The sequence below is a fragment of the Patagioenas fasciata genome, chromosome 3 (assembly GCF_037038585.1).
Source record: "Patagioenas fasciata isolate bPatFas1 chromosome 3, bPatFas1.hap1, whole genome shotgun sequence".
Lineage (NCBI taxonomy): Eukaryota > Metazoa > Chordata > Aves > Columbiformes > Columbidae > Patagioenas > Patagioenas fasciata.
Window position 1 is genome coordinate 77,883,215 of NC_092522.1, and position 14,566 is coordinate 77,897,780.

Here is a 14,566-nt window from a genome sequence, read left to right on the forward strand (position 1 = left end):
TACCTCAAATGATTAAGTTGAAAGACAGATAAAATAATCATAGCCTTAAGAGAGAGAAATCCCTAAGACCAACATTAAAAAAAATCTAACTAGCATTGATCTGTTTTAAAATAAAATACATCAAGTTCTATCTACTCCATTCTTTATCTGCCCTCAACAAACATATCCTAGTGATCAGAGAGTAAAGGAATGGTCTTAAGACCATTAAGAGTACAGCCTGTGGTCAGGATATACAATCATAACATTCAGGTGTAAGTCTGTTCCTGTATAGTTTAGTCAGCACTTTTATGACCTTAAAGAAAGCAGTGTTGCCAGCTGTATTTTCTTTCAGAGATGAAAATTATAACCATGTACAGAATATTCAGCAGTGGTGAAAATGCCTTTGATAACCCATTTTCATGTGTACGAATATGTCACCAGACTTAAGTACGTTTGTCCTTACCACTCCAGTCTAACATCGCATTATGCAGTTTGCTAAAATGCTTCTGCTGTTAGCTGTAGCGTTACCAGTGCTGCTACAGACTAAATAGTAATGGAAATTAGTTTAAAATATGAGTCTTTCTCAGACTGCCTCCAGCAAAAATATAATTCCAAGAGCATAAGCTTTTGTGATACCACCCAACTGGGTTTTCTAGGACGGACCGCTATAATGCTTTTTACTACAAACATGAATTTAAGAGCAATCTGTGAATCACCAATTGGGTATTTCAGTGAAACGGTTCACTGGTGCTTTAAGAATGCTGATCTACATCACTATAACTATGAATTAATAAAGAATATTATCTTAGTACTTGCAAGCGTCCAGTGGAAACAACACAACCTCCAAGTTCATTCCACCTGAAAAAGACACAAAACAGAATGGCATACACATAATTAAAAAAAACCCAGATCATACCATGTATTGATCTTCTCAGTGAAAAAGGTGACCACTAAAAACCTGCCACAAAGCAAAACTGATATCCCTGAATAGCAGAAAGCATTGAAAGCTCCAAAGAGTAGTAAGGTTTTGTATGTAAACTGCATTGCAAAAAAAATCTAGCCTTAAAGTAAAAATATTCCAAAGCCATAGAAAATATTTCCTTTGCTTCCTATAAAGCAGAGTATGAGTGACACCAGGTTTGCTAGATTGGGTCTTTAGTGCACAAAAATTGCAGTAGGTACAATGCCAACATCTGGAAGAGGCACAACATACCCTACAGCACAAGCTGGTTGATTTAAATCTCTCCCTTGTGCTGATTCTAGGTATATGGGCTATTTATCCTCTAGGTTTTGCAATTGTATACATGCCTTAGTGTACCCAGAGGCAGAGAACATGACTCAGAAATTAATGACATTTTGAGGTAGAGGAGCAGTTGTGTTCACCACAAGCAACGCCCAAACTATTGAATATTTACAAGTTAATAGGGTTACCTAGTCTGACCAGAGCACTGCTACGGCAAGCCTATAAACTGCTTTTGTGACTCACCAGACTGTCTGTACAGAACACAGCATTACATGGATGCATTGATGATGTATTGATCTTGTTCATGCCAGTCTGCAGCCGCCCCATTTGCTGCATTGCACAGCAGAAAAAAGCTCTGAGAGTCCATGAGAGCTTTAGTTCAGACTGTTTCTAAATGAAGTGAGGCTAAAAAGGCAATAATGCTCCTATGGTAAAATATGAATGCTCATTCGGGTAGTGATTAATTAGATCCCTAATATGAAAACCTGAATCAAAAATATATAGAACTTTTAACTTGGAAGTTACATAACTTTTGGATTTTCAAGGACTTGAGATAATTCAGCTGATTAAATCACTGTGCTTCTGCAGTAGTCTAAGCAAACACAGCTTCTATTAAAAAAAAAAAAGTTTTAAATTTTGTATGTATGAATAACACAAAATCAGTCAGAAAACATTTGACTCATTAACACTTAGATGATACGTATTTTATTACCATGCCTCAAAACAAGTCACTTATTAAATTCCAAATGTTGTTTGTTTTGTAAATTTAACAGAGTGATAAATTTAACCCCCAAACTTAAGATTCCTTTGGTTAAAGTGAAAAAAAATGCAAACCTCTATATTAACACACATCACACAGATTACAACTTACAAATAATTTTTTAAAATCAGAATTCATTATAAGTAGAACAACAGCTACACAATTACACTCTCTATAGATTTTTCAGAGTTTTAGTGTTTCTTAGCATGTGCCTCTGACTGCAATCCTCTTAGCTATAACTTAATAACAATTTACATTATTTCATAGTAATTGAAGCCTTAAAATAAGAAATAATGTAATGCGCACAGACATTCCAGATGGTTCTCCAAGTAATAGATGTTATTCATTATGAATCAATTAAATGATACGTACTTTTCATCTGGCCGCAAGATACTGCAGTAGGAATCAGGTCGATTTACAAAAAATCCGGTTTTCTTTACTACGCTTTCTGCAATCACATTCAGTCTATCAAGGACATTGCAAAGTTTGCTGATGAGAGAAAACAGACAGTCATGACATATGAACCTGGCAGTGTTCAAGAAGAGACTGAACACCCTCAGACACATGGTGTGAACTGCAGGGTTGTCCTGTGCAGGGACACGAGCTGGACTCGATCCTTGTGGGTCCCTTTCAACTCAGGACATTCTACGATTCTACTAATAATAATAAAAAAAAACCAACAACAAACTAACAAAACCAACAAAACCTGCTTGGAAATTATTTAAAGGAAAACTCATATCACAGCTTTATTTATCTAACAGTAAGTAGGTCTGCAGTGTTCTTAGATTTTACAGACTTAGAAATCAGACACTGATGGTATCTGAGCAATTTCATCTACTTCTTATAATAATAAAACTTATTACATAAACTAGAAGTGGAAGACTTCAAAAATTTAAAACTTCTTGACTTTTATGTCACACTAATTTTCCTCTAACAAACTTTCTGTGATTCAAAAAACCAGAGTGAGGCTGAAAAGGATAAATGATTATGCTGAACCATATTCCCTCATTTTGTTTGCAAGGTGCTATATTGTTTAGTAACATTTGTTTCCATGTGCGGCCTTCACAATCTGCACCTTCTGCTCAGATCAGGGTATCCATCTGTTCATTGTTGGGGATTTAAACTTCTTTGTACTCACAACTTTATTTTCAAAGTTTTTATTACAGTGTTTACATTTCAAGTAACAAAAAACAATGATCTATTTTTTAACGACTGCTTACACTGAGATGGAAGCAATATTTTGGAATGTTTCCACCAGTACTACTTTTCCAGGAAACTTCAAAGCTACATGTTGAAGCAAAAATGTTCTCAGCATTCCTGAAACTGTCAGTTCTTTAGGCTGACATATACATTACCTTCTATTCTTAAGTACCTCTGGCTTGCATAAAGAATTAATCTTGTTCAAACCCTCAGGTACTTTTTATATCTGTACTAGGTTGGATATGTATACAAATATACACCCAGCTTAAAGCTAGAAGGGGAATCTTTTGATCCCCTAGTATAATTTCTCACATAGGATAGGCCATTAAGCTTCATCAGCATCATTCCATTTAAAACCCAAGAACTTGCATCTAGCATATCCTCTGAAAGGAAATCTAGCCTTATTTTGAGATTTGATATTTAGGCATAACACAAACATCGAATATATACCTAATGGTACACAATGCTATTTTAGAATAAAAATGTAGTGTGAAACCGCATCAAACTTTAAAGTAACAGTTTCACACATACACAACCAACCATATCAACCACTTGTCATCTAAAAAAATAAATAAGACTTGTTTTCCAAAGCTTTTTTCATATAATTTTATCGAATAATAATTATATTCCTGTCCTTTGAACTATACCAGTTTTTCCATTGTTTTGCTCAGAGTGATGTAGTAACAGATACCTGAAAGCTGATGCAACAACTGTCATTCTTCTAGAATTTTTGGCATTATAAGATACATTAGACATATGCAGGTCAGAGAACTTTACAACCCAGCTGTGTGTTACTTAGGAATAGCAATCCACACCTATAGATTTCAAATGTTTATGCCTTGTAAATATTTATACATTTAGGAAAACATTTATCCTTTTCACATGATACTAGTACAGCATTCTGTTGTCCAAAATTACAGAATAAGAAGTTATAGAATATATTTGCCTTTCTAAGAGACATGCTTCTAATAATTCAAATGTTTCACAACATTTAAATTAATGTCCTAATTTCCTTTTGGAAGAGGAAATGGAAAAGACTGATGGATATGAAACCCCTTGTTTTCCAAAATTTTGTAACTCAATAAATTCAATGACTGAATTGGAACATCCCCAAAATGCAGTGTTTTGATGAATTCAAAATAAAGATGGAATGTTGATGGCTTTTTGGTGGCTTTTCTCTAAAACTTTCCTTTGCAGAGAATTTCCAAGTGTTCAGGTTTTGCTCTACTTTGTCAAAAATAAACAAACAAACAAACCACAAAGCATTAACAAAAAACTGAGGTTTTATTCTGTGCAAAGACTGTAACAGAATTTTCCCATCGTTCCTAAGCTACACTCAGCTGAAAAGAGAGACACTCAGTAGTATACAGTTACTTGTGTTGTGGCTAAGGGCACTAGTACAAAGGAGGATCTTTTCTACCTTTTTGTGTATTTGGCCATATCCCAGGGTATATATATAATTGCATGCTCTGGAGGTAAAAACTGGTTGAGATATGTCACAGCAGCAACAAGTTCTTCACTAAGAATCCTTTCATGCTTTCTTTTTTCACGTTCCTTTATGAAGAAGAAAGAGAAGTTAACGTTACAAGTTTCATTAACAAATGTATGTAACCTGTATACATACACACGTGTGTATATAAAACAAATTAAAAGTGGAAGCTGTAATAACAGTGGGCACTTCTTCAAAACTAGTACAATTAAATTAAGAACACAAGAGACAGAAAAATCTAAACGTTCTGGGCTTTTAACAATTGATCTGTATTAGTAGTACAAGCCACCCATCTCAACTGCACATAATCATTTTCTGAAAAATGGAACCCAATAAGAGCAAAGAAAAGCACACAGAAACAAAAGTGGTTATACGGAGGAAATGGTCAAAGACAAAAGAGAAAGAAAAAGACAGAAAGGAAAGTATCCCATTCAATTCTGGGGTACAAGAAGACCCAGGTAAATTCTTCTCCATTACCGGCAGGAGATGGGGGAAAACAGCTCCCATCTCCCAGTCTTGCAATATTTTTAAAAAATTAGAATTAACTTGTCATTCTCTGACTGTACCATATATTTTGGCACTCTATGTGTTCTTCGCTCTCAACCTCATCCAAACTAAAACCTATACTGAGCTTATGTTACAGAAACTTCTTTTAATATATAATAGCAGTCAGAAACAAACCCAAAGGAAGACTAATACATTAATTGCTAGTTAACAGGTTTCTAGGATAGACAGATAAAGGAGGACATAGACATATGTTTCATCTACATTTAAGAAATCATATTTTAAAAGTATTGGAGATAGAAACACTTAGCATTTATGTAAAAGCAATGGCAACATCCAAAAAAAAAGGTGTTCAGATCTGGGGGCTTTTCCCCCTGCTGCCTTTATTTTTGAATGCAGTACATAAAGTAATAAAGGAACATGAATTTTAGCATCTTATTATTGAGCATCTATAGAGATGGAAAGAGAGAGAGACATTTTCAGCCACCGTATCATCAAAAGCCCTGTGAACAAAAACATATGGTGATTCACACGGAAAGGTTATATGAGCCTTGACTCACAATGTAACAATGGCTTTTCAAAGCTATGTCCGTCTGCAATAGACAAAATAATTTTCTTGTCAACAAATGCTATCCTAAGTTGATTCCATAGACTACTGGAGAGTCTTAAAAGCACTCCTACACAGGAAAGCTTCTAGAAATAGAAAATAGGTTACTTACTTGCCATTTACTACAACTTAAGAGTTTTAAAAGCCTTTCTCTTGTATTTTTCCTATTTTTTTATACTAATAACAGATTCTATATGCATATAAAAGATCCTTTTTTCTATTGAATACAGTTCTACAATATGCTAAACTAAATATTTTTTAAAGTCAAAAAAGAAATAAGATATGATTCAAGTAAAACTAATCAATATATTAAGCATAAATGTGGAAACAGGTACCACCAGAAGTGGCTGGAGCACAACAAAACAACAACAACAAACCAAACCAACCAACCAACCAAAGACCCCCACAACACAAATACAAGATATAATAACCAAAATGACAGTGCCATTCAGTATCCAGACTTTGTACTACAGCCTCGCTCACAGCAGTGAACCAAATTAGTGCAACAATCATGAAGCTCCCCCCACCAGCCCAGCCCTGCTGCCACTGCCAGTTACCCAGCATCAGATGCTGCAGTTTTCTCCCCGGCTCATACTTCCATGACTCCACCAGACTGAGCAAACAACAGAAGATAAGTCTCTATCATAATATTTCAAATAATTCAGTCAACTGTGTCACGGAGCCTGCAAACCTCACTTCGCATGGAACCTGAAAACAACGCTGAAAGGGTACTGAAAGAAGTCTATCACAGAATGATTTAGGTTGGAAGGGATCTTCAAAGGTCATCTAGTCTGACCCCCTGCAATAAGCAGGGACATCTTCAACTAGATCAGGTTGCTCAGAGCCTCATCCAGCCTGGACTGGAATGTCTCCAGGGATGGGACATCTACCACCACTCTGGGCAACCTTTGTCAGTGCTTCACCATCCTCATTGTAACTATGTTCTTCCTTACATGTAGCCTGAATCTCCCCTTTTTTACTTCAAAATCATTATCCCTTGTCCTAGCGTAACAAGCCCTGCTAAAAAGTCTGTCCTCATCTTTCATATAAGCGCCCTTTAAGTACTGAAAGGTCTCAATAAGGTCTCCCTAGAGCATTCTCTTCTCCAGGTTGAACAACCCCAACTCTCTCACTTCTTTTTTTGAAGTGCTGTAGTAGAAGCAGTTAGAAAGTTATGCATTTTCCGATGTAGGACGAGATTTATTAACAAAATACGCTATTTATAAGCTAGTATTAGTTTGGAGCACAACCAAAATTACGGAGAGACTGTACAAAAATAAGCATCATATTAAAAATCAGAAAACATACAGAACATATTCAAAATATTGTACCTTCACGAGATTCAAAATAATAATGGGAGAGCCAAATCTCTGAAGCATTTGGTCAAAGTGAAGAGCAGCAACATGTGCAAAAGGATCTGCTTGGTCCACTGCAACAAAAACATATATTCAGAACTACATTAAGTAAGCTGTAGTCACTTAAATAATTTTCCCTTAAAAGTATTAATCACAAAATACATACTAATTCTCTAATAGCAATTATTCAATTACACACACTCCACTCTTTTCATGCAAAAGCTGTTAAAAAAAATCTTTTTTCCATATTGGAAGTGACTTCTCAACCAAAACCTAAACGAGATGCTTAAAAAGTGCAATTATTCTGGCCCCACTAAACTTACCCCAGATGTATTTCACCATTTTCAATAGGCTCAAAATTATACACACAACACTAAAATAAATGTAACTAACTTTGCATACTTCGTATACTTCGTATACAAAGTAATAAGCTCAAAGAAAGTGGATATCCTCAAACAGAAGTTTTTTGTACTTTATTTCTGAATGTGAAGTCTAAGATGGAGATTTTTTTCCTAGTCAATTTCACCAAATGCATCTTTTTATATGGTTGAACGTTTGTATGCCATGATGTTCATAATAAAGAACATTGGTTTACCTTAAATTATGGCTTCCCAAAGAACAAATGCACAGACATTTGTTCATTTTTTGCAAATTTAGTTTTTGCTTACTCTCTCATGTGTTCCTTTAGGACACAGCACTAACCATTAACTACCACAAAGAATAATTTGTACATACACGTTATGGGTGGCTTAGGCATCATAGTTGAAATATCCTGAGACCAGTACAGAGGGACAGATCCTCGAACCTGAACGTAGGAAGAATAACTTCCTGCAGAAAATGACATAACTGAAGCATCATAAAGTATTTGTTCAGTTTCCACTTCATTAGCAACATCTCCCTAAAACAAACAGAAATATACACATGATGTAGACATGACACTTCAGAGCTGCATGCATTATAAAGAACTGATCATTACAGAGTAAAACTAAACTGTAAAATACCAAATCACAGTAGAGAGAACACTAGTGAAGGTTAAATTCTCATCTGTCCCTAAATGCATATTATTAGAATTTATTTTTTTCTCTATTTGGGAAATAACATTATCTCTAAGCGTAAAAAACAAAACAAAACAAAAAAACCAAAACTTGCTGGTTAAGACTTATTATTTTAAGACCAGCATAATTTACAACCAAAGCCCTAACAACCCTCTAAAATATTCAGTTCTCCAGTGAGACAAGGTCAAGAACTGCTAAAATCACATTTAATTTACCTCGCAGTTTGCTCCTCGTTTCAGAAAACGTGTTCCAGCGAATTTGCTTGATCTTCTGGCTATCAGAGTGACATATATAGGGCGACCATATATTAAAAGTTCTTGAAAGAGAAGTTAAGGTTTACATATCATGTGCAATTTTTGTTCACTTACTTCATGCAAACAAAAATAAACTCTAAAAAAGGTGTATGAAAGTGAGACATCTGATTTACTGAAATCTCCCCAACAGAGAAGAGTATCTCTTCCAAATTTCTTTCACAGCTCGGAAAGAGCATTGCCCTTTTCAACAACTGTTTTGAAGAACTTTGAAAAAGGAATCTACATTACAATACATCAACCACTTTACATGACATATGGAAGAGAAGTATTTCTATTTTATGAAGTGACAACAGAGATGAAATAGGTGCAAGATTCACCTTGGGCTGCAAATACTGCTTTTGTGAATACTGGGATTAAAGCCTGGGAGCTTCTATTTTCACATCAGCTATATTAGTCATCATCTAATTATTTGTCTGGAAAAGTACACAAATTTGCAACTACCTAAGTAACAACAACTGAAAGCCAGATGCAAACAGCTACAGATGTAGTGGTGGCTCTCTTTTAGGCTTTTTATTTTTTATTAAAAAAAAAAAAATAGAACGATATGTCTAGCATGACTATCACTGTTTCCTTAGTGTGAGGGTGGCACAAGAAAAAGGGAAGAAGATGTTTGATCATCAAGTACCCAGCACAAAAACTGTTGTCACTCACAAAGCAGCTGCAGGGATAATACTGGTGGTCAGATCCACAGTAACCACTTTGATTAGGACCCCAGACGAAACAGTCGTTTATAAAAACAGATCTAGATTTCCGTATGGGGATCAAGCCAAAGACCAGCAGCCTTACAATCATCAAAAAAAAAAAAAAACAAATCAAACCCTAAATTAAATTTTACAAAGACATCACTGACTTTCGCTTCATGATTATATTTGCTTCCCCAGATATTTTGACAGGCTTTTGAATTAACATGACACTACTGATTATGAAAATATAGTGTTTCTGTGATATCCTAAATACTTATCAACGAAGACGTAGAGATGGCATTTCTTTGGAGTGTGATATGCATTTGGGCTTTTTCTTCTCCTACTACAATGTACATAGACCCATTTACCCATTCTAGATAATATACAGCCAGGAAAAAAGACTTTTCAGATGTTCTAGTGTTTACTTAACTCTCTTCACACAGAGGCATGGAGTTCTATCATCTTCTTCAACAGAAACAGAATTTCTGCACATCTCAGTTACTAAAAAATGTTTTAAAGAAGATGAGTAGGAGAATATTTCTATGTCAGCAATTCAGTTCTGTTTAGCTTTTCTCCCTTTCCTCAAATATCAGTGAAAAATAACAGCTGAGCCTTAAAATCATCTCAAGTCCTTTACAACTAAACCTCATGCTCACAAACAGTGCCTCACTGAGAATGCAGTCTACCTGTGTCAAGACTCTGTAATAAAAGCATAACCGTATTTCCCGTTCAGCCATAAAACCTAAAAAAGTAATGAGAATAAAATCCAACAAATAATTCAAAAATTGAGAAGTATTTACATGACAAAGAAATAGTTCAACATATTTCACATCTTCAAGCTTTTTTTAAAAAATCAGTAAACCAACATTGATTACAACAGTGAAAGGATACTTGATTGCCCACAGAATCCATGAATAATATACAGCAGCCAGTCAGGATGAACAGTATTTTTTACTGCCTCCAGAAGCCTGCCATTCCACACATACTTTTCATAAGGTTTACTGCAAATCCCAAATACACCTAGGAAGGTATCAGAATGAAAACACATTAGCAATTAAGAAACAAGCTTGTCTGCATTGGACTGTTTTAAAACCCAGGTATTTGGACTTTTATTTCGATTTGCTTTTGGTTGCAACTCAGCATATCATTTACTCTCATCCTTGAAGATTGCCAAACACAGGTAACTTCAGGTACGTGCTGATGTTCAGCACTTATGATGATCTACAATTTTTCTATGCTTGCCCACCAGTGCAGTATTTGAGAGCCTTCATGCAGAAGTTTCTGATACTTCCAGAAAGAGATCTCTGCATTGTAGCAGCAAAGGATTTGATAATAAGGGAAATAAATCAAATTGTGAACCTCAGTTAAGTAAAAAATACTCTCATAGGAGAACTTCATAAACTTTTCAATTCTGGGTCAGTTCTGGAGTCACCCATTAGGCTCTGGAAAATCATGCATAGCCCTGGCCCTCTTTACAAAAAGCATGTCAATCCCCCTCTCATATAATTTAGCGTGGTTTTCCTAACTTGCACTGACACCAAGAAATGCAGTCATTGTAGACCTGCAAATTAAAATTCTGATATATCTGGAACCCAAGCCTTTCTGTTTAAAAAAATCAGTACCAACATGACAACTGGCACTAAAAGGTGGTGAAGGCAACTGAGTAACTCTGAATCTTAAAGAGAAGGAACTCTATTAGCTTCATTTTTTGTCTAGTTTTGTCAAAGGAAGCTTTTGGCAGGATGAGTTATATCATAGCATGATGTATGTTAATTACAGAAGTCAAAGGTTCTGAAGGCAAAAATGCAACTGCTGAACAAATTCTTGCTACCTAGTCACCCAAATTACCACAAGCCCAGGGAAAACTGATCTAACCATTTTGGTGAAGGAGCATAAACATTCAGGGGAATCTGGCCACAAACACTTGGTTGGCTCTTCCTCATTTCTAGTAACATTACTTTGGTGAGAATTTATTCTTGAATGACAGGTGGTTAATTATTACACATATTCTATTGTGAAGAGATATGCTGCTGATAACGACTTGAAATGAAGTTCTGTGTGTTATCAGCATGCTGCTGATGGAGTCACAGTTGTGGCACCTTTATCTCCCAATGTTTTCACAAAGACATGGAGGAGATGATGTCATTGTATGGATTCCTGAGGGATCCTGGAGGAGGAGGAGGAATTATTGCTTCTTCCACTCTTTATGGTCATTTCTGACATTGCCATATTTGACAACCAATTTCTGATATCCTGATACATATGACCATGTTACTTATATCTTTTTCAGGTGTGGAAGTAGAGACTGGGGGGTGGGGTGTGTCTCTTTCCTTAAAAATAAAATATATTATTTTATTATCTTTCAATTTTTCCACCAGATTTAGGGCATACTGAGTACAGCATTACCTTTTACTCATAAACGTCTAAATGACAGATGTTTATAACTATTTAACATAGTAAGTTCCAGTGTCAAAGATGACTAGTTATTTAGAAAATGCTCACTATCACTCTTCAAGTTGTAGTCAGTGTAGGTCTATTCTAGGGTGTCAAAAATTAAAGGGTGGATAGTTTGTATTGCATAAATTTGGGTCAGGGGTTGTTTCAGGCATTTCTGTATCCTAACTATGTGCTTCTCAGACCTTTAGAGGTCCCCGTGGAGGCAGGGAAAGCAGGACCAATAAATTCCTTCTTCAGTGTCTCAGAAGATACGTTTTGGATTAGAAGAAATAGTGTGAATTGCATGACTCGTCTTCTATCTCAAAGAAATCTAAGTAACTTTAGGACAAGCATTATGTTGTCTGTGCAACAGAGGTGACTACAAACAGGGGTGGTAATGCAGAGAGGCTGCTGGGCCTCTTTACAACCAAGAGAAACACAGATTCCAGTTCTGCGTTGCATCTAAGCTGGCTTCCACATCAGGTTGATAGTGTTATGCAAGATAGTAGCAGACCTCCTCTATCCTATTGTTTTGCTTACCAGTGATGTATTTAGACGGCATGGTGTTCTACTACTACCTTAGCAGCTTAGTTGTATCTCCACAGCTGTTTAAGACAACATTTACAGTAATGTATTCATTACGAATCAAGGTAGCACCGTTATTTCTGATATTTCATGATCAAACAAGGAAAATAGCGGTGTTACATGCACAATATAAAAAAAAATAAAAATAAAATTTATTTTTTGATAAGCATTCAGATAATTAGTACAAGTCACAGGGCAATAAAACATAAAAACACATCAGCTTCAACAGAATGAAATAAAATATTGAGTGTTTCAGATTGTTTGTTTGTTGCTTCTTGTTTGTTTTAAGTGTGAAGCAAAAGGGAGAGAAAATAGGCTGGCTGCTCATCTTCACACCCTTATGGACATGTCAGATCCAAAGTGAGGGCTATAGTTTTCAACTGAACTCAATATTTTTTCTTAAATTTTCTGAAAGAGCTTACTACATCGAGTTCATACTAACTTCATACAATTCCTCTGTTGTCAATATTTTCCAACACAAAACAAAAAAGATTTGTTAGTACTTAATCAGTTATTGCTTCCCACTCCCTTTGTAAGTCATTCCTATTGGGAGTCTTACAAGTCTGTTGAAGAATCAATTGCTGAAAAATGTCAGCATGATCAATTATCTCCCCGACTCACAATGTAAATTAACAAAACAATGATTAATGACTTCTGGAAATTGCATTGTTCAAATTGAAATGTCTGTAATTGGCACTTTATGTAATCTTTTATTAACTCACAGCTGTTATGAGACTGCTGATCAACACAGAAGACCCAAGTGTTTCTCAAAAGTAAACTTAGGTAGAACATATTTGCAATCTACTAACAACCAACATGAGCTTAATTAGGCATATTGGCTTACCACTTCCACCCTGCGTTGAAAGTCCTTCATCTTCAAATATATCAAAACTCTCTTGTCGTGTCTGAGTTGTTTCAGTTTTTAGTGTCTCAAGTGGCATTCTCAGGACAGTAAGATTATACTGAAGGGAGTGAGATAGATCATAGCTGTAACTGATAGACAGTTACCGTTTATTAATAATTGTAGATGCACAGGACTTTTAGAAAAGCCCTTACTCTCCATCTGTACTTATATTTAACACAGTGCTATTTTACCCATTAATAAAAAAACTTTTAAATAAGATACACAGATTCTGATGCTATAATGGCAAATGATACAAATTATTTCCAAAGTTTTACAAATACAGAAATTGTTTACAGTACAATAGCTGAAATATCCACATACATAAACAACCTCATTTTTTCTGAGATGTAAGTACATTTTAACTACTACCTGAACCCAAACCAGCCAAAAATTTGTTCCACAAAAACTGTATCTGTCTCCAAATTTGTGACTGCAGCAGAGATGTATCCCAAGACAGTGGCTGCTGAATAAGCAAAAGGTGGATTTTTTTTATTGGTTCCATAACAGTAACAAATTCTGCATCTCATGTCTTTTATACTGACAACACTCTACACTAATTACTAAATTTTATACACCACTAGTATTCATTTCCGCAAGGACAAACCAAATTTACACAACACTTGAATCAGAAATACACATTTCCTAAAATTTTCCTAAGATGATATAAATGGTTACTGCCCCACCCAGTAAGTTCCAGATATTCATTAATGATCTAAAAAAAATATTTAAACATTGGACATTTAGATATATTGCTGATGATAACAAAGTCTAATCTATGTATTCACCATATTTCCATAATAAAGACCCGGCGTGCTTATCTGTTAGAAAATATGCAAACACACAGTCTTATATGCTCAGTTTCCATATAACAGAACCTTTAAACAGCATCCCAATAAGAGTTGTTCAGGCTATCCCTCCGTTTTCCCCTTCTACCAAATGTTTTCTTGTAACTTATTTCTAATTCTGTTCAGGATTTATATGAAAACCATGCAGAAAAATACACTATGATTTCAGCCCAGAACAATTTAAATTAAGCTGATCTGTGTGTTTATAAGAGAGTCTTGTAAGAGCCTCTTCGTCTCTCCTCTACTCATGAACACAGAGGAGTATACATCATCTCCAAGCAGAAAGAAACCCCAAAGTTGTGTAATATTAGGGCTGGGAGAAAAAGCATGGAAGAATGCAGGGTTTATATTGTGAAAAAGCCTTTCCATGCAAAAGCACAAAACAGACATGAACCTTCCATAGGTTTCACCTTCACAGATACAGTTGTAACAAAAAGCCTCTATTTTCCAAGAGGGAGTATGTTCCAGACTGATATCCCTTTTGGTACTTGCAAGAGGCTTTGTTTGTTTACTAAGTACTGCTGTCAGCTCTATCACCACATTTCCCTCATTTTTCTGCTGACCCCACAATCCCATTTAATAGTAGCTGGGACAGAGGAATTTGTCT

General features: G+C 35.5%; 1 protein-coding gene across 2 annotated transcripts in view; it reads right to left on the bottom strand.

The window, feature by feature from the left end:
- The window catches only part of FIG4 (FIG4 phosphoinositide 5-phosphatase), a 67,683-nt gene that overhangs the window by 39,113 nt on the left and 14,004 nt on the right, over nt 1-14,566 (bottom strand). Inside the window, exons 6-14 of one of the 2 annotated variants that reach the window (XM_071806645.1) lie at nt 13,484-13,577; nt 13,055-13,172; nt 10,081-10,209; nt 8,408-8,508; nt 7,873-8,035; nt 7,114-7,211; nt 4,603-4,736; nt 2,355-2,471; nt 792-837 (exon numbers count right to left, since the gene is read on the bottom strand). In XM_071806645.1, the coding sequence (XP_071662746.1) occupies nt 792-837; nt 2,355-2,471; nt 4,603-4,736; nt 7,114-7,211; nt 7,873-8,035; nt 8,408-8,508; nt 10,081-10,209; nt 13,055-13,172; nt 13,484-13,577 (1,000 nt within the window). Of the gene's footprint in view, nt 1-791; nt 838-2,354; nt 2,472-4,602; nt 4,737-7,113; nt 7,212-7,872; nt 8,036-8,407; nt 8,509-10,080; nt 10,210-13,054; nt 13,204-13,483; nt 13,578-14,566 lie in introns of both variants that reach the window. The other variant, XM_065835606.2, reaches the window with a different exon arrangement.